Consider the following 24,860-nt stretch of genomic DNA (forward strand, 5'->3'; position numbering starts at 1 on the left):
AGGAGGGTGCACAGATGGGGAAGACTTAGCTCAGCAACTTGCAGCTTTCCTACTGGCTTCCCCATTGACTTTCTGAGGAAGGTCAAATTTTCTGGGGAAAATGGAAGGTCCAAGAGCATCACAAATGTGGAAGCATATAGGCAATAAATAAAAAAAATAAATTATATAGAATGTAGAGTCTTTGGTGTTCTCTGTTTTCTTGCAGATGTGTCATTACCCATAGTAGTTAACAATGCTAGTAAGGAATGGGGTTGGCTTTCAATTTATGTTGTAGTGGCTTGCCCTGTCAGTATTGATGGGAATGTAGCATATTAATCAAGTAAAGTCCTCAAAAACACACTAATTAAACCAAATGACCCAACAGCCCCTGAAGAAAAAAAGGAGTCACCTACAACCTACAGGGTAAAGACTGAAACAGACACTGCTTAGGACAAACAGGCAGAAGACTAGCAGAATGCATCCATGAACACCAACTGGTAGTCAGAAGACATGACAAAAACTCTTTAATTTCACAACATACGTTCACAACAACATAACTACAGTTTCAATTGGAAACATGACAATTTTAGATCAAACCAAGTTCCAAAGTGCTAGAGAACTCCTGGAAGCCTAGCATCTGACAAATTGGCCATCAATAGACACATAAATATAAACAACATCTACATACTGTGCAAAAAGGATAATCTACAAGTCAAAACAGGAACAAAAAGACCAAAACACCTCTCCATCAGCACTCAACACCCGGATGAGCAAAGGTTAACACCAAGATTAACATCAATCAAGAAGTAAACCATACTTCAATCAAGGAACTACCAAACAAATTAACAATATACAGTCCAACCAAAGATACAAAAAGTCTGACAGGGCAAGCTACTAGAATATAAGTTGATGCAAATCCCCTTTCTTACTAGCACTGATGATGTTACCTAGTTTGGGTAATGAAACACCTGCAAAAAAACAACCAAGTTCCGAGAACACCAAGGACCCTTCATTTCAACACTGAACTACAAATATTCTCTTTTATTGAAATATTGAATGTTTGTTCTTGTCTATAAGCATATTAGCCTAGACTTCAACAATGTAAAATAGAGTTGCCCAAAATATTTTGTCTTTCATTTGAGCCTTAAGCTGCAGAGAGAATAAAAACAAGCTCCAGTTTATTTACACATTTAAGGTATTTACTATATTGCTTTGTGCCCAGCTTGGTTCAACAGCCCTTATGGTAGCATCATACTATGGCCACAAAGAATGTGTACGAGAACTGGTGCTGCAAGGAGCTGATATTAATCTTCAGAGAGAGGTATGTTAATTTCTGTATTTAAAAAAGAAGTGCACCTAGAGATTGGTTTAATTAAAAAATCAGCACCCTATTGCATATTTCAAACACCTGCTATAGACATTAAGGATAATTTATTATTTTAAAAATATTATTACTTTTGTATACTTTTTATTACTGTAATCTCACAAATGCTATCCCATGATTTCAGTAATCAGAGATTATTTGATGTAGCAAGGTTTCCACTTGTGAAATGAAAGGAAAACCAATTTGTTTGCTCTACAAATACATTTCCACACTCCTCCTGCGTCAGGATATTAGGAGCATCTTCAGGACAGAGGAAAATATGTTCCTCCCCTGTTCCATTCTGCTGATGGAAGTTCTTCCAGATTCAAAAAACCTATTAAAAAGCTGTCAGTTTTCATAAGTTGCAATCTAATTACTGCACAGAAAATTAGCAAATTTCATTATGGTTTGTATAGATAAAAGACAAAAGATCTGAAAAGGAGTTTTACTACTAATGATATTATCTTTGACAAAACATGGTGGATTTGATGGTCTGGATTTTCTTGGATTTCAGGCACTTGCTGTTAGGATTCTATATAGTCAAGGGAGACAACCTGGTACTGAACAAGAGGCACATTTTCCTAAGAGTAGGGTTTCTAATAATCCTCTTTTACTCCTCAATTTTCTATGATCTTTAAGTCCTTAAGTGAGTAGGGTTAAAGGATGTAGTGATAAGAAAATCATTACTGTATTTTAATGAACTTTGTTCAGAGGTGGAGTTTTCACTACATTAGTATACTTCTAACACATTACAAGAAAACTTTTTTATTAATCTGATTGCCTTCTCTTTCTCAGCAATGCTCCTTTGTCCTCTGAAATAACATATCTAAATAGATGATTTATATAGCTGCCCAATTCACAGTAGGTGAACAGTTTCTCATTATTGCCTGGCATTATTGATGATAGGATGCATCAAGCTAACATCTGTCCCAGGGCTTTTAAAGGCAAAGATGCCATATGTGAAGAAATAATGGCATCCTGAATGATTGGCTTAAAGCTCTTGTTACTTTCTGCTGTGACTAAAATCTTATGCCCAGAAAGTTTTTGCCTGCAATGGACATAGCTGATTGGTACAATATGTTTGATGTGATTTACTGCATGGATACATAAATTCACAGAACTGTTTATCATCAATAACTATCACATTTGACAGGAAGTAAGCACAAGGCAGCAATTGTGAGAAATAAGAGGATGTCATTGATTGGCACATAAAACTCATTGGTGGGTAAAATGTTTTGGCAAGCAAAAAAGGAATGAGAGTGTAGATGATCTTCAGTAATAAATTCTGCTTATGCTTACATGTAGTCTGTTAAGACTATTTTCTTGAAAATGTTAAACATGATAATGGTCTTAGCTTACCATGAGCATTTCCCATTATCAATAGAGCTGGTCTACAAATCTAACAGTAGATGTGAGTGTTGGTTACATAGCAATATTAGAATTTCATTAATCCTATATCAATGCACAGATGAGACAAAACAAATTCAGACTAAGCCCTACAGGGAAAAGGGCGGCCTATAAGCATTAATAAATACCTTAAAAAAATACAGCACTGACTTGCTCATTGGCAGTAAATATTGAAGCATTCTTTTAACATTAGTCCTGATAGATTCTCTTGATGGGGTAGTGCTTGTCTTGAAGGAGTTGGTGTATGACAGACCTTCTGATGAAACAGTGGGTCTTTTCTCAGATTTGACTGCTGTGCCAGATTTGGCATTTTGAGTCATTCCCCAAAGCAACCTATATGCAGCACATTGCAGAAGTATCACCATGTGGTTATTTGGGCATGAATTACTGTCCCCAGAACAGTAGGGGACAGTTCTCATTCAGGTGTTCTGAGGACAGTAATTCATGCCCAAATAACCACAGCGATCCTTTTGCAATGTGCTGTATATGGGTAGTTCCAATATGAGGGAAAGGCTCTTGACAAGGCAACCTTATCAGTGTAAAATGACATCTATCCTGATGTTGTTGCACTGGCTGCCACATGGTTTCCAGGTCAAATTCAAAGTACTATTTATTAATTTTAATGCTGTAGTAATATAAAAACCTAGAGAAGCCTGTTCAGAGTTCACTCAACAAGATTTGTGGTACACAGAACCCTTTGAATGAAGTCCAAAAAATGATCATCCTCATACTTGAGGGAAACCCGATAGGTGGACAAAAAGGCCAAATCCAGTCTAAATATCTGGCTAAATGTGCAACCAACCATAACAACAATGTAACCTCTATTTTCAGGAAGTGGGAGTAGAGATGAATATTTCAGCTTTGTCTCTTTTTCACAGTGCCATTCTTGTTCTCCCTGCTGTTTGCAGCAAAGATCTCTGCATGGGATTTAGCAGCCAACTTTTCTAAAGCTTTACCTGGACAGCTTCTATGTATTTTCTGTTTCAGTTTGCCTGATTGGTTCCTTACTTGCGATCCAAATGAAACCTCCTGCTGTAGGGACAAAAGGAGCTCTCAAACTAAGGCTGGACTTTACACTACAGGGTAGAAAAGAGCCATAAAATGATTTTTTTAAAATTAGGAGATTCCAGAATGGTTATGATTGTTGACAAGAAATAATGGGAATGAGAAAAGCCAATGCCATGGAAAAGGGGAATAAAATTAGGGTTACCAGTCTATACCAGTAAAGTTGTAAATAATGAAGAAAAAGTTATCTATATGGAGTTGACAAGGATGGAGGCTGGGGAAATGGCCAAAGTTAAGTAATCCTAACTTTTTGAGTTGCTGGGATATGGATAGCATATAAATGTAATTTATGAACATGATTTTCTGATACATGAAGGAAACTTCCTGGAATCTTCAAAAGAAAAAACTGGTGGGAATGAATGTCTTGACTTAGGAATCATTGCTGGTAAAGACATTTGGCTCAGCACTTCCATCAACATGCTTGTTAAACTTCTTACATATATTTTGTATTTCATCTTTAGTAATCTATGGGATTTCTGATTCTCATTTTAGACTGGAGCCACTGCCCTATTCTTTGCTGCACAACAAGGCCACAATGATATAGTGAAGTTACTCTTTGAATATGGAGCTTCCACAGAATTCAAAACCAAAGTAAGAAGTTATACTTGGCTTCAACATATTGGTGAACTTAGACAGCCAGGCAGGAAGGAAAGGCGGCTGTTTTCTTCTGATCCAAGGCTTGGCATGGAGACCTGACAAGAGGCCCATAGAATAATTTTGCTTCTCCCTGTACAGTTCTCTGGCAGCACGTTAAATTGTGTGTGACTCTTATTGCTCAGTTTTATATAAGTATCACTCAATTTGTTTGTTATTTTTATTATTTCATTTGGAAAGGGCAAAGCCAAAACTGACAATGAAAGCAAACTTTTAAAAAAAGAAATACAAAAGACTTTCCGCTTGATTGACAGATTGGAAATATATGAAAGTCACAGTTATAGAGACTGCATTAGCTCGATTTAGAAAACAAAACAGTACGGCATTTTGTATTTATTAGGGACAAGAATTGTTCCCATGGGGTGCTGTAGATTGTCACAGTATGATAGCTGGAAATGATGGAAGCTGTAATCCCACATATTTGAGTAGTTTGGGGAAAGCTGAAGTATATAAACATCCCACCTGAGATTTTCTTACTTTTGCACTAAATAGAAGGCATCGTGATCTGCAGATATTGTTCCCATTGTAGATTTCTGCAGATCATTTGTTGAACTGCTTTCACTTTGCTGCAAAGGAGCCCATAACTCTGCAAATGGAAGAAATTGTGGAGTGCTAAATAATATACACAGAACTGACATTAGTTCTAGTAGTTAACTCTTGACAAGGTACTGGTCCCCCTCAAGAAGTGGGTGCATAATCGGGGAGGGGGTGTTTCCTGCTGAAACATCAGATAAAAGCTATTCTTTAAAGTAGCAGTATCTTTTTGCACAAAAAACCAAAAAGATTTTGCATTTCTCTGAGATCTAAAATATTTATTTCTAATCATTTTCAAAATGTGCACACCCTTACTACATGCCCTTATATATTCTGAAATTTTTATATCATAATCTTGATTTATCTCACAAAGTTCTAATATGGAACTTTAAAATGAATCTGATCCTCCCAGGCTGTCTTTGTATGTAAAACACAACAGCTTTATGGGGGAAGTAGTAGCACAAGATCCTATGAGAACTTCACCATGTAAGAAGAAACTGGTACAAAGATCTGAATTTAGGCCACAGAACAAATAGTTTAAACCAGGACAACAAAAGAAAACCTGTATTTGGCTTTAAAAAAAATAAAAGATGTGAAAGCAACCAATAACAATAAGAATGCTTTTATAATGAAACCAAATCCATAAAATACTAAATACAGTATGGAAAAAATAATAAAAACTTTCAAGAAATCTTAGATAATCCAAAAAATAATAGAATATATCCACAAAATAAATCCACCAAGAGGGGGGAGAACATCAACCATAACCTGAGAATAGTAGAATCTTTGCATTAGCCACAATCTACAGTAAGTAACCTGGCTGAAGGATCTTTCCCATCAGATTGAAGATCCATCATTCAAATAAAAGTTATCCTCTCTGTTCCCATAGTGCAAGGAGATGGATCAGTTTATACCAGATTTGGCTTCCTCCTTCAGTTATGTGTTTTTGAAGAACAACTTTTTGACTGAAAAGGCCATAACAAAAAAACTGGATCCTGGGGGTGGGTGGGTGGAAGAGAAATGAATTAATTTTAATTAAATGAATTGCACTTAATATGATTACTTTGCATGTATTTCATTTTCTTTTCTATTATTAGTCCAGTGGCACCTTTTTGAAGAAGGATCACTGCATCCAAAAGCTTTGGAGAGACAATCTTGGAATTACAAGTTGTGCACTCCTGACTTGCATTAAGTGTTTTTTTTGTTTCTGACATCCTGTTTCATTAATGTGGAAACTGCCTTTTACAGGAAGTAACCCATTGATTCACTAACCTGTTTTCCAGGGCTGCATGTAAATAGAAAGTTGGTTGAATTCAAATCAGAAACTCTAGCATATGTTTACCTAGAAATTCAGAATATAGAGTTTGTGGGTCTTAATGTAATATAAAAAGTGTTATCAGAAGGAGATTTCAGCACCCTAATACAGTAACACACATTGCTGTTCAGCTTATTAGTTGTTTGTGCCCAAAATTCCTTGGAGGAGTTCAGACTAGTATTGACTAATTAGTTCAATATGCACAGTATCTGTTGTACAACTCATGCATTTGCTTTCTGGTTGAAAAGATCTCTTGTGCTTCTTCATCACAGCAAAGCCATTTTTGGGTAATTGTTCTCTTCATTCTGAGATCTTTGTGTGCAGTTGTTCGAAGACTGATGTAATTTCTCAGAGTTTCCAGCATGTTTGCCAGCAGCAGCAATGCTGCTTCAGTTTCTAATGCACTGCAGATAGGACCAACCTTTTGCCAAATTTAATATGGAAAGAGGAACTCCATTCCAGGCATAATTAGAGAAAGTACATATATTAATATGAAGCACTATATACTCTCTTCCTATTTCATTTTTGCAAAGCCACTTAGCTATCCCAATTAGTCAGTCATATGTGTCTATTATGGAAGAATTGAATTTTGCATTGTTCTCCTAAAAAAACATTGTCTTTCTGCACAAAAATATAGGCCTGCAATTAAACAAACGTGGTATAGAATATAATACAGATTACCTTAATAAATAGAAAAGCATAAGGCATAGCTCTGTGGCCCTCTAAATTCAGATTGAGAAAAAAGTTAGCTATCTGAGCATTAAACTCCTGAGAGCACTTTTACACCAGTGACATAATTCAGGTAATCCGCATTATGCATTCAAACAAAAAATTGAATGTTACTGGTGTGGCGGGTAGCTAGGATATTTTGCGGTTATATAAACATGCAACAGTTTGGAAAGACAAGTATGATGAGGTTATTAATTGCCATGATAACGTAATTATGGGACACTTCATAATCTGCATATGTGATAGAAGTAAAAAATGGAAATTATTTCCTGTCATCTCAAGCTCCTGGAAGATTGTTAAATGATCAGTGCAGAATTTTGTTTGTATTGTAGTTATTGATGCTCCATTTAGTATAAAATGAGGGCAGAACAGTGGTGAAATTCATTTGTTCTGTGGCTTGGAGGGTGTGGCAGGGGAAGGATACTGCAAAATCTCCATTTCCCACCCACCCCCACTCTAGGGAAAAGATATTGCAAAATCTCCATTCTCATCTCACTCTGGGGCCAGCCAGAGGTGGTATTTGCCAGTTCTCCAAACTACTAAAAATTTCCTCTACTGGTTCTCCAGAACCCATCAGAACCTGCTGAATTTCACCCCTGGGGCAGAATATACTTGCAGTTGTCATAAAGGGACAGGTTTGACAAAGGAAAAGAAAAATGGGGAAACAGCTGTAACTTTACCAGATTTCCCAAGTTTCGTGTGCTATGGAAACTGTGCAGCCATTTTATAGAACTGAATGTTATTTGAGGAGCCGTGTTCTGTGATAACCATGGTTTGAAATAAGGGAACAAACAATGATGGGAGATGGCTTTTATCTTAAAATGCAAGTTTGCTTGAAACACAAATTATAGGAGGTGTCCAATAAACTTTCCTCATAGCTTTTTCTTCTATGGATCATGCAGGTCATTGCTTTCTTAGGTTCCAAAATTGAAAGTAAGCCCTACTGATGTGCTTGCAACAGTTCTGGGGAAATGGTTCAGCCCTGCTTTTGCTTTGCAAAGTGAACCTAGCCATAGTTCCATAGGAAGCCTTATTTAAAAGAGTAAGAATTTCCATTGTTTCTTACAGCTTAGCCTTAAATGACTCTTCTTCATGCTGAAAGCCAGGTTTCTGCTTAGAGGAAGGAAAGAGAAAAGCACAGCCAAATTTTCCCCTTTAAAAGAGGCCACTGACTAGAAATCTATATGGGGGTATATTGTAGTAAATGTAAAAGCTGTTTATAAGTTGGAATAAAATGAGCATAATATATTAAGAGGGTCTGTTTCCAATTAAGATTCAAAATGTTTTTAAACATTGGGTTGTATTTTCAGGGAAGCAAATTATAACCACATAAACTGAATGTTTCTACGCTGGAGTTAAGTGCTAAGAAATGTCTAGCAATCATTGTTCTCTGAAACTTTCTCTTTTATCCGTTTGTATTCTTTTCAGGATGGTGGTACTGCTTTGCTAGCTGCTTGTCAATATGGGCACATGAGAGTGGTGGATACCTTACTAAAGCATGGGGCCAACATACATGATGAGCTTTATGTGAGTTTCCTTGAAATGTAAATTCATTATTTCAATCTTGCTGGGGCTAAAAAGAACAAATTTGTTTCATTATTTATGTGACTCTCTCAAATAATTGAAGATCTCTGGAACACCAAATTAATACAACCTCTTCCATAAGTTTGTAGAATAAGTAATTCACCTTTAGCTTGTTCATGAGATTGCCATAGCAGTTAGAATCTTTTAATATTTCCTTAGTTGAAAAATAACTTCTCTTTATTTAGCAAACAAGTAACTCAGTTTTTTTCATATCTCTCTATTATAGTGTTGCTTTAATTTATGCCATGTATAGAGTTTGTTTAAAATGGTACAATCTATAATTCAGTAACCATAGTTTGCATAATGTAAAGCAGAATGGGATTGTTTTAGCAGCTGTGGGTTGCCCTTGATTCATTCTTGGATGAGAGTTACACTCAGGTTGTGGGTCGTGATAAAACAGGGGAGGGGAAAATTCCTTTACTCCAGTCCAGACGTTTTAAAAAAATACAGCCAAACCCAAAATTGCCACCTCCACTCTTAAAGTAGTACTTTCATATCAGATTTTGGTACAATAGAGTGTTGCATCAAATAATTACCCCTTTATTTCAGCTTAAAAGTAGGAGGGATATGTAGGAGCTGCACTAAAGCCTTGGGAGGGCTGCATGCAAACTATGGCTGCAAAGGAAGAGAATAGTTTGCTGGTGTCTATGATTAGAGGTCATTTATTTCTGCCTTCCTAGGTAACTCAAATACAACAAGTATAAGTATCAGATATAATAATTTTTCACCAGAAATATGATTTACATATCAATAAACTGGCATATATATTTATATATGTTAATTTATGTGATGGAATGTAAATTCAAAGGTGGTAAACAATATTATGCATGAATAATGCAGCAGTCCAGCCAGTTTCTTATGCTGTCTCCAGTATGCAAATCTAAATCAAAATTGTTTTTGTATACTACTAACTTGATTTTTTTTAAAAAAATCAATATTTAGGATAATTTATTTAAATAAAAAAATGAGCAACTAACTTTTTTCTGTTCTGCAATGTCTGGAAAGCCCTTTATTGTATACCTGTATATAATACAGAAAGCAAGCAAGGATTTCACTTAACATTGAGACAGCTGTTTGGAGTGAAATAATCATGCAAATTATGTGAGGATTTTTCCCAGTTAGTGTTAGACCCTTAATGAACAAATATGGCAAACAACTATTATGATTATGGTATTCCAAGAAATTTAAACCTTTGGCATTTTGTTGCAATGTTTTTCTCTCAAAAAAGAAGACTTGGATTGCTATTTATTTCTAGTCATCCCAGAATCTGTTGGTGATGGATATTTCTTTCTTTCTGGGCATTCTTGCTCTCCCGCTTAGAGTAGAATATGAAGTTAGGCTGGAACCTTCAAGCCACTAACTGAGCCATGCAGTGGTGGGTTTCAAATTTTTTTAGAACCTCTTCTGTAGGTGTGGCCTACTTTGTGGGAGTGGCTTGCCAGCCATGTGACTGGGTAGGAGTGGCTTGCTGGCCATGTGACTGGGTGGGCGAGACCAACTTGTAAAATGTGGTGAAACTCACTTAACAACGCTCTTGCTTAGCAACCAAAATGTTGGCTCAGAAACTTGCATTTGAAGCACGCAAATCTTAAAGCTGTCAAGTTACAAGATCCTTGCACCCATAACCCTTTAGAAAAAAAACCCCCAGGGGTGTTCAAACTTGACAGCTTTAAGACTTGTGGGCTTCAACTCCCAGAATTCCTCCTCTCGCTCTTCATCTTGTTGATGTGCGGATGGGTTGGGGGGGGAACTGGAACTGGCTCTAAACAGCACTGTAGATTTGGGGAAACTCTTCTATAGAAGAGGTTAGAACTGGCAGGAACCCACCCCTGGAGCCATGACACATATCTCTCCACAGTATGAACATATCTTAGGAACCTCTTCATTTTGTTGTGTCTTCATGAGCTTGCCATCAGCTTGTCTGTAATTTGTGAGTAGGATTAGGCTAAGGCTAAACTGTCCTTTGCTATTACAGTTTGAAAGTATTGTTTTCTCTATGAAGCAGACTAGGTGCATAAAATCGGGTGCACTAGACCAGTAAGTGCAGTCACTTGGGCAGTTGTTATGTAGGGAATATGGACCATCTGGTGTCTATGGATCACTTAGTGCTGATGGAGTAACCCTATCCCTTGGGTCTGAGGCACTTTCCTCTGCCACCATTCTTTTTTTACTTTTTTAAAATCCAAGTTGTTGCAACTTGCTAGAGACTAGACAACTGTTATATGGTTGGGAAAATAGGGTGCTGAATATTGTTAAATTCCTTAGCTTACTTTATCCCTCTCAATTCTCAATTTTGACTGGTTTTGGTCTTTTGCTTTGTTGCATATGTACTGTAATGCAGTAAAGGTTACCTGTTAAAATTCATTCTCTCTCCAAGCAATTCCTACCAATTCCTACATTAATATCCTGAACTGCAGGTGGCTTTTTGCTGGCAGGACACATTTGAAGCTGAGGATTTTGCCCCTTGCTTTGCTGAACATCACCTGCATATCTAAAATCAGCAACAAATGAGAACATAGGCCATAATTACTGTAGGGAGCTTGCTTGACAGCATATGATGATGTTTTTTGCTCAACTACTCTAGGAGGAAATGTACTGTACTGACCATAATGTGTTACCAGGAATTTCCTAATCTTTTTACAATCTCTCCTTCCCATTTCCTCCTCTTTTTAGCTTTTCTTGCAACTGGCTAAAACATTCTTCTCTAATTATTCTCTTTACATTTTCAGGAAGGATAAGTTAAATGAACTACTTGATTTATACGCATCCAGTAAAATATTTTAAAATAAATTATTTAAAAATCAACCCAGAAGGCAATGAATAAAGCTATGAATAAAAATAACTTCATTACATTATATGGTTTGTTAAATCAAAGTTATAAAAGAAAGGTAATAATAATACACACGAGCAGTGTATAATAATCCAAATAATAATCCAAATATCCAATAATCCAAAAAGGGCGTGCATAAGCACAAAGGGGCGTGCATAAACACACCAGCGTACCTACCGTCCCTGTCCTACTGTTTCCATTTATTTGTATTCATTTCCTTTGTTCATGTCCATGTTTATATTTATACCTGTTATCTTGTACATGTTTGATAAACTAAATAAATAAAAAAATATTTTGGTGCATACTGTTTTTTTGTATTAGATCATTTCAAAACTCAATAAAAAAATTATCAAAATCCTTAGTCAAGTTGTGCTTGATAGTTTGTAATGGTTTAACATACTTCAAGGCAATGAATAAACAGAAGAATTGCCATTTGTCATATTTGTTATTCAGTTGAGCTGATAAAAGGTTTATGATTGGCAAAGTTCCTCTACAGGCAGACCTCAAATATACCCTGCTGGAACAATTACTCACAAAACAGCTCTAATCTTTACATTGACTACATCTCAAGCTAGAAGCAGAGTAATTAAAGAGCATCTTTATATTTTACTTTTATCAGTGTTGCAGACAGACTTACATTAAGTGATAGGAAGTGTTTAATGGATGTGGGGGAAAAATCTTAAGTACAAGTGGCATTTTTCTATGCTTGAGGATTAATGGAAAAAGGGAACCATTCAATGATTTTATTATGGACATTTTTAGTAGTAAAAAATCAAATTAATTTTGTATTTCCAATTAAGGATGGAGCTACTTCACTTTTCCTGGCTGCTCAGGGAGGTTATCTGGATTTAATTCGGTTATTACTATCTTCCGGAGCAAAGGTCAACCAGCCAAGGCAGGTAATATTCAGCATTGTTAAGATAATAGATTTAGTTCTGTTACTGTCCCTTTATCTATTACATGCTAAAATTAATCAACTACATCTTAACATTCAGTAATTTCTAATAGTTGTTCTGACTTTAATATGGAAGTAAATGCTTGATAGATCTTGGGTTTCTGTGATAAAAGACTTTCTGCCCACTGCTAAATTTGTTCTGATATTTGGCAATATGTAATGGTATGTGAGAGTGATCTTGGGAGACAGGAAGGACAGTTACAGATCCTGCACCAGTGGTGAGTAAAAAATATCTCATTTCACCCAGAAGCAGGGCACGGGAAATGTTTCAGAAGAGACCCACCCTTGTTTTTTGGAGAATTAAATGTGCATTTCATTATCAAAGTATGTAACATCATTAGTGCTAGAAGGGATAGAGTTTGCTCTAATTTTATGTACTAGTAGCTTGCCCTGTCAATATTGATGGAAGTGGTGTTGGTGGTCCCTTGATTAGCCTGTTGTTTGTTAGCTTGTTTGTCTGAGTTGGTAGTTTCTTGATTGGTATATTGCATACCTCTTGATTGTTGGTCTAATGTTAATCTTGATATTAATCTCTGCTCAACTGGGTGTTGATTGTTAAGCTATGAGGTGTTTCAATCTTATGTTTCCTTTTTAGCTTTTTGATTGTCTCTGCTTGTTGATGGCAGATTTGTCTAAAGTGCTGAGCTTCCAGGAATTCATTAGCGTTTTTAGACTTGGTTTGGTCCAGGTCTCTAGGATGTTTACAGATTCCCAGTTGAACTATGGTTGAGTCAGTTGATCTGTTATGAAATTAAGGAGTTTCCATCATGTCTTTGAATTACTAGTAGTGTTCATGGATGTGCTCTACTATTCTTCTGTTTTCCTACATGGTGGCTATTACATTACACTGTATGTTGTTGTATGTTGCATGAGTCAGTGTATGACTGCTGCTTTTCCTTCTGGGTCTTTTGGCTTACTTAGGAAGTTTTGGAGGGCTTTAGTTGGTTTGTGTGCTATGGTGATGCCATACGGTTGTAATAGTCTGTTAATAGTTTCTAAGATGTTTTTGATGTATGGCAGTGTTATTGTTTTCAGAGTTTGTGTTAGTTGGAGACATTGGCAGTGATAAAGTTGCATGAGTATCCATTTTGTTGCAAGATGTTTTATAGATGATTTGTTTCCTTTTTCTGATTTTCAGGGTTGCTGTAGTGTGTTTGTGCTCATCTAAATTTCTCTTGTGGGAGGTTGGGTGTTAGTTTGGGAGTGGAGCCCTTGGGTACGATAGACTTGTGTTTTAATTTGTCATCACTGCCTCTGCTGCTGAGGATTTCCAGGAAGGGTACCAGAGGTGGTATGTTGCCGATTCGCACGAACCATTAGTGGCAGCAGCACAAGATTCCGCCCACTCACCCTGATGTCATCATGAACCTTCTGTGCATGTGCAGGTTCTGCACATGCCAGACATGTACGCTCCTGCTACCGAACCAGTAGTGAAGAGAATAGATTATTGAAGGGTACCATATTGTTTTCTATGTTTCTTGTGAATTTTATTCCTTTGAAGATGTTATTGATGGTTTGTGTTTTCTCTAGATAGCCCTCTTTTAGTATAACAAATCTATGTACCAGATCCATACTTTGGATTCTCTGCGTGGGACTACTAGAGACTCTAGATATTATCATTTCTGCTATCCTGAAAGCAGTAGTCCCATGGGTATTCCTTTCATGTGTTGTTATATTTGTCCCTCAGATTGAAAATATGTCGCCAGGCAAAGGTTGAATGATGTCCATGATTATAGATATTTCAATCTTGATGTATTTGGTTAGGTCAGGTTTGCTGGATAGTAGTGCTGTCATGGATTCTTTTTTTTTTAATTCTGGGTTTATGTACGCAGAGTGCTATCATATCAAATGAGAAAATGATTTCAGCTTCAACTATTTCCAGGTCTTTGATTCTTTGGAGGCACTGCATTGGGGAGTTGATGGAATATTTATTTCCCTTTCTGGGGTGTCCAAACTTTCTTGTCAGTTCTTCAGCGATGTTGTAAATTGGGGTCCCTAGTAATGATACAATCGGACAGAGTTTAAAGGAAAGGAGAGGAGAAATACTTCAATGTAAGATAGAAATTATTAACTAGAATCCATTTTTTTCCAAACAGTGAAGGAGACATGTGTCACTGAAAGATTAGAGAATGCATACAATCCAAGGAATCTAAATAATGTTGCTATTTCATTTTATCAAAACAGAATACAGCAATTTTTTGATATATTTACATACATATAAATATAATATAGTATAGTGCCATCTGTTGAATAAAATATGTAATCACACATTATATAATTGCTTTTGCAGCTTTTATTTCATTACTGATAAATATCAAATATAATATAGCATAAGCAAAGTAGTAGCTTCAGGACATTTCTCAGTGTAAATAAATAATGCATTCATATGACTAATTGCACTTTCTAGTCTTAAATGCTTCCTTTCCAAGTATATGAATCCATTAAATGTAGTTCTCATTTAACACTGCTAATTGGGACTGGAAACTGTTCTTAAACAATGTTGTCATAAGCTATAGAACCATGTAACCATGCCATTTAGTGATGGCAGTTCCCCCGATTGCCATCATTAAACAGGGACTGTGTAGGTTGTTTAAATGAGGATGTCACATGACCATGACTTCCAACTTCCTGCCAGCAGGTCTTTGCTTGTAGGTGGCCAGCAGAAAGATTGCAAATCATGATCATATGGCTACACTGCAATGGCTAAAAGTACAGTGACTCTAACTATCATTCATTCAGCCCATTGTAACTTCAAGCACTCACTAAACATGCCATTAAAGAAGGAGCCATAAGGTACATGTGTATAAACCTTGATTGCATCTTTTATTTATTTGTTCCCATTATGATTTGGGTGTATTGTCTTTGTTTACATCTCTGTGCACCCAGATATCTTATATAGGAATCTGATATCTTTCTTTCCTTAATATCTTGGTAAGTAAACCTCAAAATAATATTTGCCAATTATTGGAAGTAATTAAAGATTGTCTTTTTAATTATATGCCTACTTTTATCTGCCAACATGTGATACATCATAACTGACTTGAAGGTTTCCCATTTCTTTTTATGTGTGGAAATACTTGTTGACATTAGATATCATATAACAATTAATTCCTGTAATAATATATTTCTATTCATTTCACATAGTTATTCCTTATTATCTTTGAAACAAATCACAATATATCTTTTTTGGCTGTGTGACCTGTCGGCTAGACAGAAAAGTACTAGATCGATGTTTAGAAAGTTTGAGAAGTTACAGACATAGAAGATAATTGCAGGAAAACTGAGCTGCTTAATGGATTAATACATTTGCTGTTTCAAGTGTCTAGCTGCAATAAACCAATCCTGCTCTATCGTGCGTTAAGAATAATAATTTGTGGATGGTTTTCCAGGAGAGAATAGAGGGGATGGAAAACAGAGCAAGAGGAATTCACTAATTGCTCTTCTGAAATTAGCCTGATAAGCATAGCACCTTTATTGGCCTATTTAGGGAGCCAGACTAGGAATCATCAGTGATAGTAGCAGTTTATGCTGGCTTAGTTTGTTATTGGCTCAAGAATTGGTAGGTAGCACTTTCATGCGGCTATCTAAATAAGATCCATAGTCAAAAGTACTGTACTGTTGTTAATTCCATTGCCTCTTCTCTTAACATGACTAAGTCTGGATATATCTTTTGAGTAGTTTTTAAATAAAAAAATACAATAACAGAATGATGCCATTATTTCATATAGGCAACAAATATTTTGTCTATATTTTTTTTCAGTTAGAAGACACCCATATTTGCATTTCATCTTGACCTGACTACTGTTTCTTTCCAAAGAAAGGATTTCGTTTGGATATGCAAGTTCATTTGTCCTTGAACTTCAGCCAGAATCTCATTGTAAACTGCCAGAAATTTTTAGTAATGCTTGAATCAACTTGATTAATCCTATTCCATTTCTGAATTTTTCTTAAGGATGGAACAGCTCCGTTGTGGATAGCTTCTCAGATGGGACACAGTGATGTAGTGCGAGTGATGCTGCTCCGAGGAGCAGATCGAGATGCTGCAAGGCTTGTAAGCAAGTACTTTAGTTTTCTAGACTTTATGTTGGAAGAAAGAATGATTCTATAGTAAGATTTATTTATGGTAATTCGGGTGTCTATTCTGGCTAGAATACTTTCTCAAGTATCTCAGTGTTGCTTGGCACAATAGAAGCTGTCCTTACAGTAGTCAAAAGTCCAATTGTGGCTGCACGATCAGAATGAAAGGAACCATATTCTGAAAAAAATTACTCCCATAGCTAGCATTCATTTACATTTTAAGTATGCATGTAAATATATTTATTAGCTTATCTTATAAATATGTATCTTACAAATGGCCCATGGGGCTCAGTTATTGAATTTTTCATAACCCATGTTTCAAAAATCACCTTTTAACTCTTCCCTCATATTGTATTTAACATAAATAAAAAAGGAAGGAATCACGTATTTGATTATAGTTATTTATGACTTTTGCTTATTGGGAAAAAAGTGAAAGATTATAATGAAAGTTAATTTAAAAAATTATGAAAGAATATAAGGGAGGTTATGGTAACTGCAGTACTGTACATTACAAGTGGTATATACTGTTGCCCAGTAATTTTTATTAAAACTAGCCAAAAGTTACAATTATATGTTTGTTTTAAAGTTAGCTAGAATGCTTCGTTAGGTTATAAAAAGCAGCATATGCTTACGGTATATTTGTTAACATTGTAGATGTCAGATTTACATCCTTCTTTTTTGATGTCATCGTTGAATCATGTGGTAGATCAAAAAGGTTACATAAACTGTTTATATTTTATATAAATTAAGAATTTTTATTAATTATGAAGAAACAGTACCTAAAGAACCTAAACACCTAAAGAATGGGAGAAATCTTTCTGCAGAAATTCAAAAGACAGAAATGAAAAAATGAAAAATGTAAATGAACCTGTGTGCAATAATCTCCAGATCCTTCTTTTCCTCTGTTTCTGTTGAAGGATGGTACAACTGCTTTACTTAAAGCTGCAACCAAAGGTTATAATGAAGTTATAGAGGAATTACTTAAATTCTCCCCTGCACTTGGTATCCTAAAGGCAAGTTTTGATGGACAAAAACTTTGGAACGTTCAGCACTGTAATTTGTGACTTATTGTAGAATCCAATTATAATTTCTTACATATATGTGTGGGTGTGAGTGTATAAAATTTTTATAATTTTTTTTAAAAAAACAGTACAATTTTAGGCTGAAAATAAGAAGAGTAAAGAAAAATAAGTGAGGAAGAAATAGAAAATTAAAAAGTTACAAAAAAGTGGCTTCCAATCTTAACAGTAGTTATAAATGTGTTTATATTTTTCCTCCCCTTAGTTTTATAGCTTTTTTCCTTCCATAATCTACCCTTTCTATTCACCAAATCCCAAAATCACAATTTTTCAGGAAAAAGTCCATAAGGCGTTTCCAGTCACTAATAAATGCAGTAGTTGGTCTTTCTGTAAGCAAACAAGTTAATTTTGCCATCTCAACTTGTTCCATTATGTTCACCAATCCTACATTTTGGATATTTCGAAGTATTTCTATTTTCATGCATATAATACCCCCCAACCAGTAATAATACCAACAAAAAAAGTTTTGGTTTCAGTTGAATATTAATTTTTAAAATCCTTTGTTTTATTGTATTAGAAACCAAAACTTTTTTTACAAGTTCATCAGCCATGGAAAAATGACCCTTTGTGTTGTCTACAATCTAATATAATTATACATTCTAGATAATTTTTGTTGGAATCCTATATCATCAATTTTTATGAAATTCTCTTTTAATTTATAATAATGTAAAATTCAGTTCTTTTAATCAGATATTTTTCTGCTGTTGCGTTAATATGTTATGGCCAAAGTTCTTACACATGTTGTCATATACTCTTTCACTTGTTCTTCTCTTTCAAATTTCAACAAAGGTTTATACATTCTAGTAATCAGGTGTACATCATTTGTACGTAATTCAACTGCAAACTCCATCTTCTACTGTTCAATTCCAAATGTCCTTATCTACATTAAATCTTTCTCTTAACTATGCATACAAAATCCACTGAAAACTATACTCATTTATTCTTTAGATTTTATCTTATATTTTCCATGCTCTTGTAATAACTCTTGATTAGTTAACTATTTCTCTTTACTTGCTGTTTCTTTCTTATAAAATGTTTCTTGTGTTGAGTCCCATAAAGGCAAATTTAAAATTATTTTCTTTTACATAATTCATTTTTACTTCTACTTTCTTACCATCAACAAAGGTAACTGCCATCGTAAAGACTTAATTTCTTGTGAAATAATTTTTTTATCGGGGGGGGGGAGTTTAAAATAATTTAATTTTTATCTGAACTAAAATTGTTTTTCTCTAGTGTTTTTTTAGTTTGCTATTATGCTACATAAAATATCCTCTCATAAATGCTTTACTTGCATCCCAAATCATATTTATTAAGTGTCAAAAAAATATTTCAACTTCTTTTTGCAATCTTCCATTACTGTTTCTCTGCAATGTTTCATTTAACCTCTATCTGAAAGAACTGATTTTCCTTTTAAATTCTAAAATCATTGGGTTGATTGGAAAAAGTCTTTGGCAGTATCTCCCCATTTTGAACATCAGTGGCTAAATTCTTAAATATCCAAACATATAAATTCTTGAAAAAAAATCTGTGTCTTTCAGAAAAACAAGTACATTATTTGGCATCACCAGTTTTGTATCTTCATGCATCTATAAACTCTAAATGATCCATCATATATATAAAAAAGCATTTACATTGTATTGTTTTAATATCTTTCTCAGAGGTTCTGTCTTTTTATGAATAAATTATTCCAATCCAGTTTCCCATTAAATTTTTATATGTTAAGTCTATCACTTATCCTTAAGTCCTTTGTAAAATGTTACTTCATCATAATGTGCAAATGAATTACCATTAAGAAAGTTTAAGTCCCATGCAACGTAATTTCCACACCCACCTTTCTGCCACAATCATAGTCAATATCAGTTCTGGTTGAAGGTGGGGGCTTTATATACAAAATAACCAAGTTCTCTTTTGGGTTCCTGCTGAAATAATTTAAAATCTATATTTATTCCAAAAACTTAGAAAAATCAATATATGTAGTGCCTAACATGGTGGCTTCCTCAGTTTTCTGTAGTGGCTATTGTTTAGGGCCCTCTGCCATTTTTATTTGTATTTTTTCCAATTCCCCTCTATTTCCCCCCCTAAAATATCTCTTGTTTTGTGAACTGAATTCAGTCTGAACCTTTATCATCTTAATGTGAAGATGACTCCTTCCAATTTGTCCCATGAAAATGGTATCTTTTTGTTTAAGCTTGTCAATAAAAGAAAAAAAACTTTTTGGCTTGTGGAGTATTTCAATTGGGAAGTATTTAAGTAAAATCACATCTACATTATTAATCTTGAATCTGGTAGTAAAATGCTGCTGCAAAACCTGATGTCTAATCTTCTTCCCAAAGAAGTGCACAAGAATATTCCTTGGTACATTTTTTAAATTTTGCAAACCTATATTGATTCTATACACTTCTTCAGTTTCTGCTTCTATATCATCTTTATCCCTTCCAAAACATTTGTTAAAGATTGATCTTTTCTAGGATCTTCTGGAAGTGTTCTGTCTCAAGAGAAATATTTTTCTCTCAATTCTAGTAACACCAGATTGTCTAAATTTTGTTTTGTCTCTCAGTTTATTATTTATATTTTACATTTTAAAATGTCCACTTTGTCAGTTGTTTTATCCCTGTGTTGTCTATTGACTCTTCAATTTTTTTAAAAAAAAATCATCTTTCATCTTTATAAACCTTCCTTTCCGTCTCTCTTAAAAGTATCCAGATTACTTTTGACAGAATTGACAGATTCAGTTAATTGCTCCCCCATCTCCTCAAACATTTTTTGCAATATTTCTGGAGTAATCATATTTTCTGTTGGTTGCTCCGATGATCCTCTTCTCCTTTACCAAAGTGTTGCCAATTTTCTCGTAGTCACCGTTTTTAAAATTTATAATACAAAAGTAAAAGTAAGTCAATGATTAAGATGAAAGTAAAAGGTAGGCTTCTCCTCCTCCTACCCCTTTTATCTTTTCTATATCCTTAAGTCCAATCTGTCTTTCCATAGTTTTAATGAAATAGTCGATCTCATATTACACCTATCTTCTTGTTTGGTCCATTTCCTATTACACTTATTTCCGGGGTGGAGGTGGGCAATCTCTTGGTCTCTTCTTTACCTGGAAAGACTTCCCTGGCCAGAAATCTCTGATGGCCACTGTCATAGTGACATCATCCCTCCTTCTGAGATGTACCATAGAACCTCACTTGAAAACATCAAAAGCTTACTATAATTTCAATGGTCCAAATACAGAAGATTATTCATGTTCACTGTATTCATATTGCTATTATAGAGTGGGGAACAACTAGCACATATGTGCGAGGGGAACCTTTACCTTTAGTATAGTGTAGTCTTGTGCTAGAATTTTAATGTGTTTATGATATGTCGTAAAATGTTGTAAAATCAATTCATGATATAGGTTTTTTAGCAATAGCAATAGCAGTAGACTTATATACCGCTTCATAGGCCTTTCAGGCCTCTCTAAGCGGTTTACAGAGAGTCAGCATATTGCCCCCAACAATCTGGGTCCTCATTTTACCCACCTCGGAAGGATGGAAGGCTGAGTCAACCCTGAGCCGGTCAGATTTGAACCGCTGAACTGCTGATCTAGCAGTAGCCTGCAGTGCTGCATTTAACCACTGCGCCACCTTGGCTCTTGAAAGCTTGGATTTAAAGTTTTGTTGCACTTTGTTCCTTTTCTGGAGGAGCTGTTCTTATTCTGACTATAAAAAACTGAGCTATTACTCAGCAGTTGTAATACATGGATGTATTTATACTTTTTCTGTATTTTCTAGAATGGGACATCTGCCCTTCATGAAGCAGTTCTTGGTGGCAATATTAGAGCAGTAGCATTACTCTTAGAAGCAGGAGCAGATCCAATACTTAAAAACAAGGTACATACTTTACTTTACACTTACTACACATTTTCAGCTATAAAGTAATTGAAAACAGTATTTTAAGTTTTTAAGGAAAACATTCTGAAAATTCTTATATGGATTTAAAGCATTTTATGTAAGATAGATAAATATAATGTTGAGACTATAGATAGAGTGCCGAGACGCACTCTTTCTAGAAATGATTAGGGAATTGGAAGATGATTAGGAGACTGGAAGCTAGAACATAAACGTTGCAGGTTATGTCTAATTTAATGAAAAGAAGGATAAGGGGTGATATAGCAGCAGTGTTCCAATATCTCAGGGGCTGCCACAAAGATGAAGGTGTCAAGCTATTCTCCAAAGCACCTGAAGGCTGGACAAAAAGCAATGGGTGGAAACTAATCAAGTAGAGATCCAATCTAGAAACAAGGAGAAATGTCCTGACAGAACAATCAGTGGAATGGCTTGCCTTCAGAAGTTGGGGTTGCTTCATCATTGGAGGTTTTTAAGAAGAGATTGGACAACCATTTGTCAGAAATGATATAGGGTCTCTTGCTTGAGCAGGCAGTTGGACTAGGTGATTTCCACAGACCCTTCCAACCCTTATTTTGTTCTGTTTAATTAAGTTCAGTGGGAGAACAAAACAGAGATGTCCATTAGAGGGCAACATAACTTTTGGGAATAATTATTTGCATTCATTATAGTATTTCTATCAGTATAATTTTCAGAGACTTTCATATCTTAAAGACCACCAAATGTAGGACAATTTTTCAATCACTGTTTCAACATTTTGTATTACTTAGGGGAGGGGAGAAGGTACTGTTTATAGATAAAATTATAATGCAATAGACATGTTAAATGGGGAGAGATCTTACTTATCCAAAATTAATCATATACCTTCATGTAAGCAACTTTTCCTACCTTTAGTATATTTTTCTTATCTGGGATATAGCAGCTATCCTCATGCATGCCAAAATCAAATTTCCCTTCTGTTCCCAACTTCAGCCTCCCTGGATTAATTCAGGAAGCATGAAACAGATCTACATGCTATTTTGCTGAAATTTATTCCAGATTATAATTGCCTTCATACAGAAGTTTATGTAAATTCTAAAAAGCTTGATAAACATGGGAAGCACTTTAGAGACTTAATTGCCATTGAAGACAAAAATTGTTTTAATATATGTTCTGGATTATTTCTTCTGGAAAAAGTTGAAGTCATTTTAACTTCATACCCATTACTACAATTCCAGCTAGGTGGTTATGGCCATTTTTACCAAAGGGTAATGAAAGGTCCAGGGAATTAAAACATAATCTGTCCATTCCTATGTATGTCATCTAACCTCGATCCCCTTTAATCACCTCATTTGCTAAATTTCCTGATGTTAGCAAGAGAATGACAAAATCTGTAAGTGACTTACCTTGATGAGTGAGTGCCAGGCTGAAGAGTAAAGGAAGCAATCAAGCAAAAGAAATATTTCTGCAGCTTTTGTGCATTGAGCAGCTGAAGAAAAGGTTTAGCTTAAAAAAAAAATTGGCTAAAGCTCAGATGTGCAGCCATGGCTGAAGCTGGATCCTAAAGGGAATCATACAGGTAGCAAAAAGCTTTCCAAAGGTTTAGAGAGCAGAAAAGAAGGTTTGGTTTCAACATCTGAAAGGGGGGGGGGGGGGAGGAAAGAAAGATCAACAAGTCTGTTTCTCCCAGCTTTTTTTGTTTGCTTTATTGAAGAAATGTGGGTTTCTAGGGAAGGGAGAGGGTTAAGCAAGAAAAGGTTTGAAGAAGCTTGTCCTGAAGCTACCACCTTTGTATGCAGGTTGTTGGCTTCCCCAAAGCCTAGCAAGGTCAAGGAGAGGTTTGCAGTCTCCTGACAGCCAGCTGATCAGTTTCAGTTTCAGTTTTGGTTTATTTGTATGCCGCCCTTCTCCAGGAGGAACTCAGGGCGGCGTTCAGGTCAGAGGTCCAGCCCACAATCGTGGCTTCACCAATCAGGCACACAGGCTTCCTGTTTTTGACTTTGCAACACATTTTGCTGCTGCTTTGCTTCCTTTACAGAACCAGCTGGGTGGCAAGGCTCCCAGGACCCCATTTTGGCTTAAGGACCTGTGTGTTCATTTAATGGTGGCATCGGGAGAGGAGGAGGTAGTAGTAATTAAGCCAGGCTGTTTCACTTAACGGTTGTCACTACTTGCAGCCGTAATGGGCAAGCTCCATTATTCATAGGTCGAGGATTACCTGTGATCTATAATTGAATGCAAATAATCCTGTTGATGTGTGTCTTGGATATCAAAGCTAAGCAGTGACCATCCTTTTTCTGATTTTTCATTGATTTGTTTCTTGTTTCAGAAAAATGAATTGCCTTCAGATCTGACAAAAAATGATCGCATTCTACGTCTCCTGCAATCTAGAGCAAAACACAGGAAGAGTTAATATCCCTTGACATCTTGAAACAGCTGATGAATCCTGTCCATATTAGGTCTCAAAGTTTAGAAGTGAAACAATGTTGAGATTCAAGTATTTCCTGTCTCCTACTCTGAATGAAGTCAGGTTCTTCATGGAATGGTAGATTTAAGATCTGTTAATTTGCTATGGTCACCAGCTTTTAGTTGCTGGCTTTGGAGTAGAGAAGACTGGTTCCATGTTATAGTTTCCCTGAAAAGCAGGTCTTATTCTACTGGAAAAAGACTCTTTCCTTTAGTATACTGTATCTTTGAAGTAATTCTCCTAATTAGTCTCCAATGTTGTAATAAGTAGTAATGTAGGTATGCAAAATATACCTCTCCAACTGTTGCTGAACTACAACAATCAGATGGAAATTATAAGAGGTGCTGGGAGTCACACTTAATTAATAACTTGCAGGTCACATATTATCCTAATTCTAACCATTTTTTAAAAAAATGTTGCATAGGCTTATTTTCTGTAGGCTATTTTAGATGTTGAGATACGTAAGTGCCTCTCAATAGATTAGCAGCCTATGACGTGTCTGGCTTCTTTGCAGTGATTAGACTACTTTCATTTTACACAGAGAGAGAGAGAGAAAGAGAGAGATAGAGATACAAACACATAAGACTAAATTTCCTTTTGTATAATTTATTACTGTTAACCGCAGACTTCTATGCAGATTTCCTATTATGTATGTAATTTTGTGTTTTGCGTATTTTTTCTATTAGGCATGTGTAAAATCATATTTTTCTTTTATGTATTACAATATAATTTCATGTTTTTTACATCTAGGAAAAGCAAAATTTACTGATTGCATTTTGTCACACACTTTATGCATTACAACAGATTTAATGGATGTCAAATAAGTTTTTGAAAATCTGCAGAATGTACATTGGTAGCAGGCCAATAAAGACATGAAATAAGAATTAAATAGAATTACTTTCATTTAGACTAAGGTGACCAGATTTTCAGATTGGTAAAGAGGGACACCTTTGACCGGG

General features: G+C 35.4%; 1 protein-coding gene across 2 annotated transcripts in view; it reads left to right on the forward strand.

Moving 5' to 3' along the window:
- The window catches only part of ANKRD29 (ankyrin repeat domain 29), a 31,420-nt gene extending 6,560 nt beyond the window's left edge, over positions 1-24,860 (forward strand). Inside the window, exons 3-10 of one of the 2 annotated variants that reach the window (XM_014054588.2) lie at positions 1,202-1,300; positions 4,307-4,405; positions 8,475-8,573; positions 12,261-12,359; positions 16,368-16,466; positions 17,410-17,505; positions 21,342-21,440; positions 23,764-24,858. In XM_014054588.2, the coding sequence (XP_013910063.1) occupies positions 1,202-1,300; positions 4,307-4,405; positions 8,475-8,573; positions 12,261-12,359; positions 16,368-16,466; positions 17,410-17,505; positions 21,342-21,440; positions 23,764-23,847 (774 nt within the window). In that variant the 3' untranslated portion in view covers positions 23,848-24,858. Of the gene's footprint in view, positions 1-1,201; positions 1,301-4,306; positions 4,406-8,474; positions 8,574-12,260; positions 12,360-16,367; positions 16,467-17,409; positions 17,506-21,341; positions 21,441-23,763 lie in introns of both variants that reach the window. The other variant, XM_087707175.1, reaches the window with a different exon arrangement.

Source organism: Thamnophis sirtalis, unplaced genomic scaffold (genome assembly GCF_051295495.1).
Source record: "Thamnophis sirtalis isolate CommonGarterSnake01/CBP01778 unplaced genomic scaffold, rThaSir2_p1.2 scaffold_2, whole genome shotgun sequence".
Lineage (NCBI taxonomy): Eukaryota > Metazoa > Chordata > Lepidosauria > Squamata > Natricidae > Thamnophis > Thamnophis sirtalis.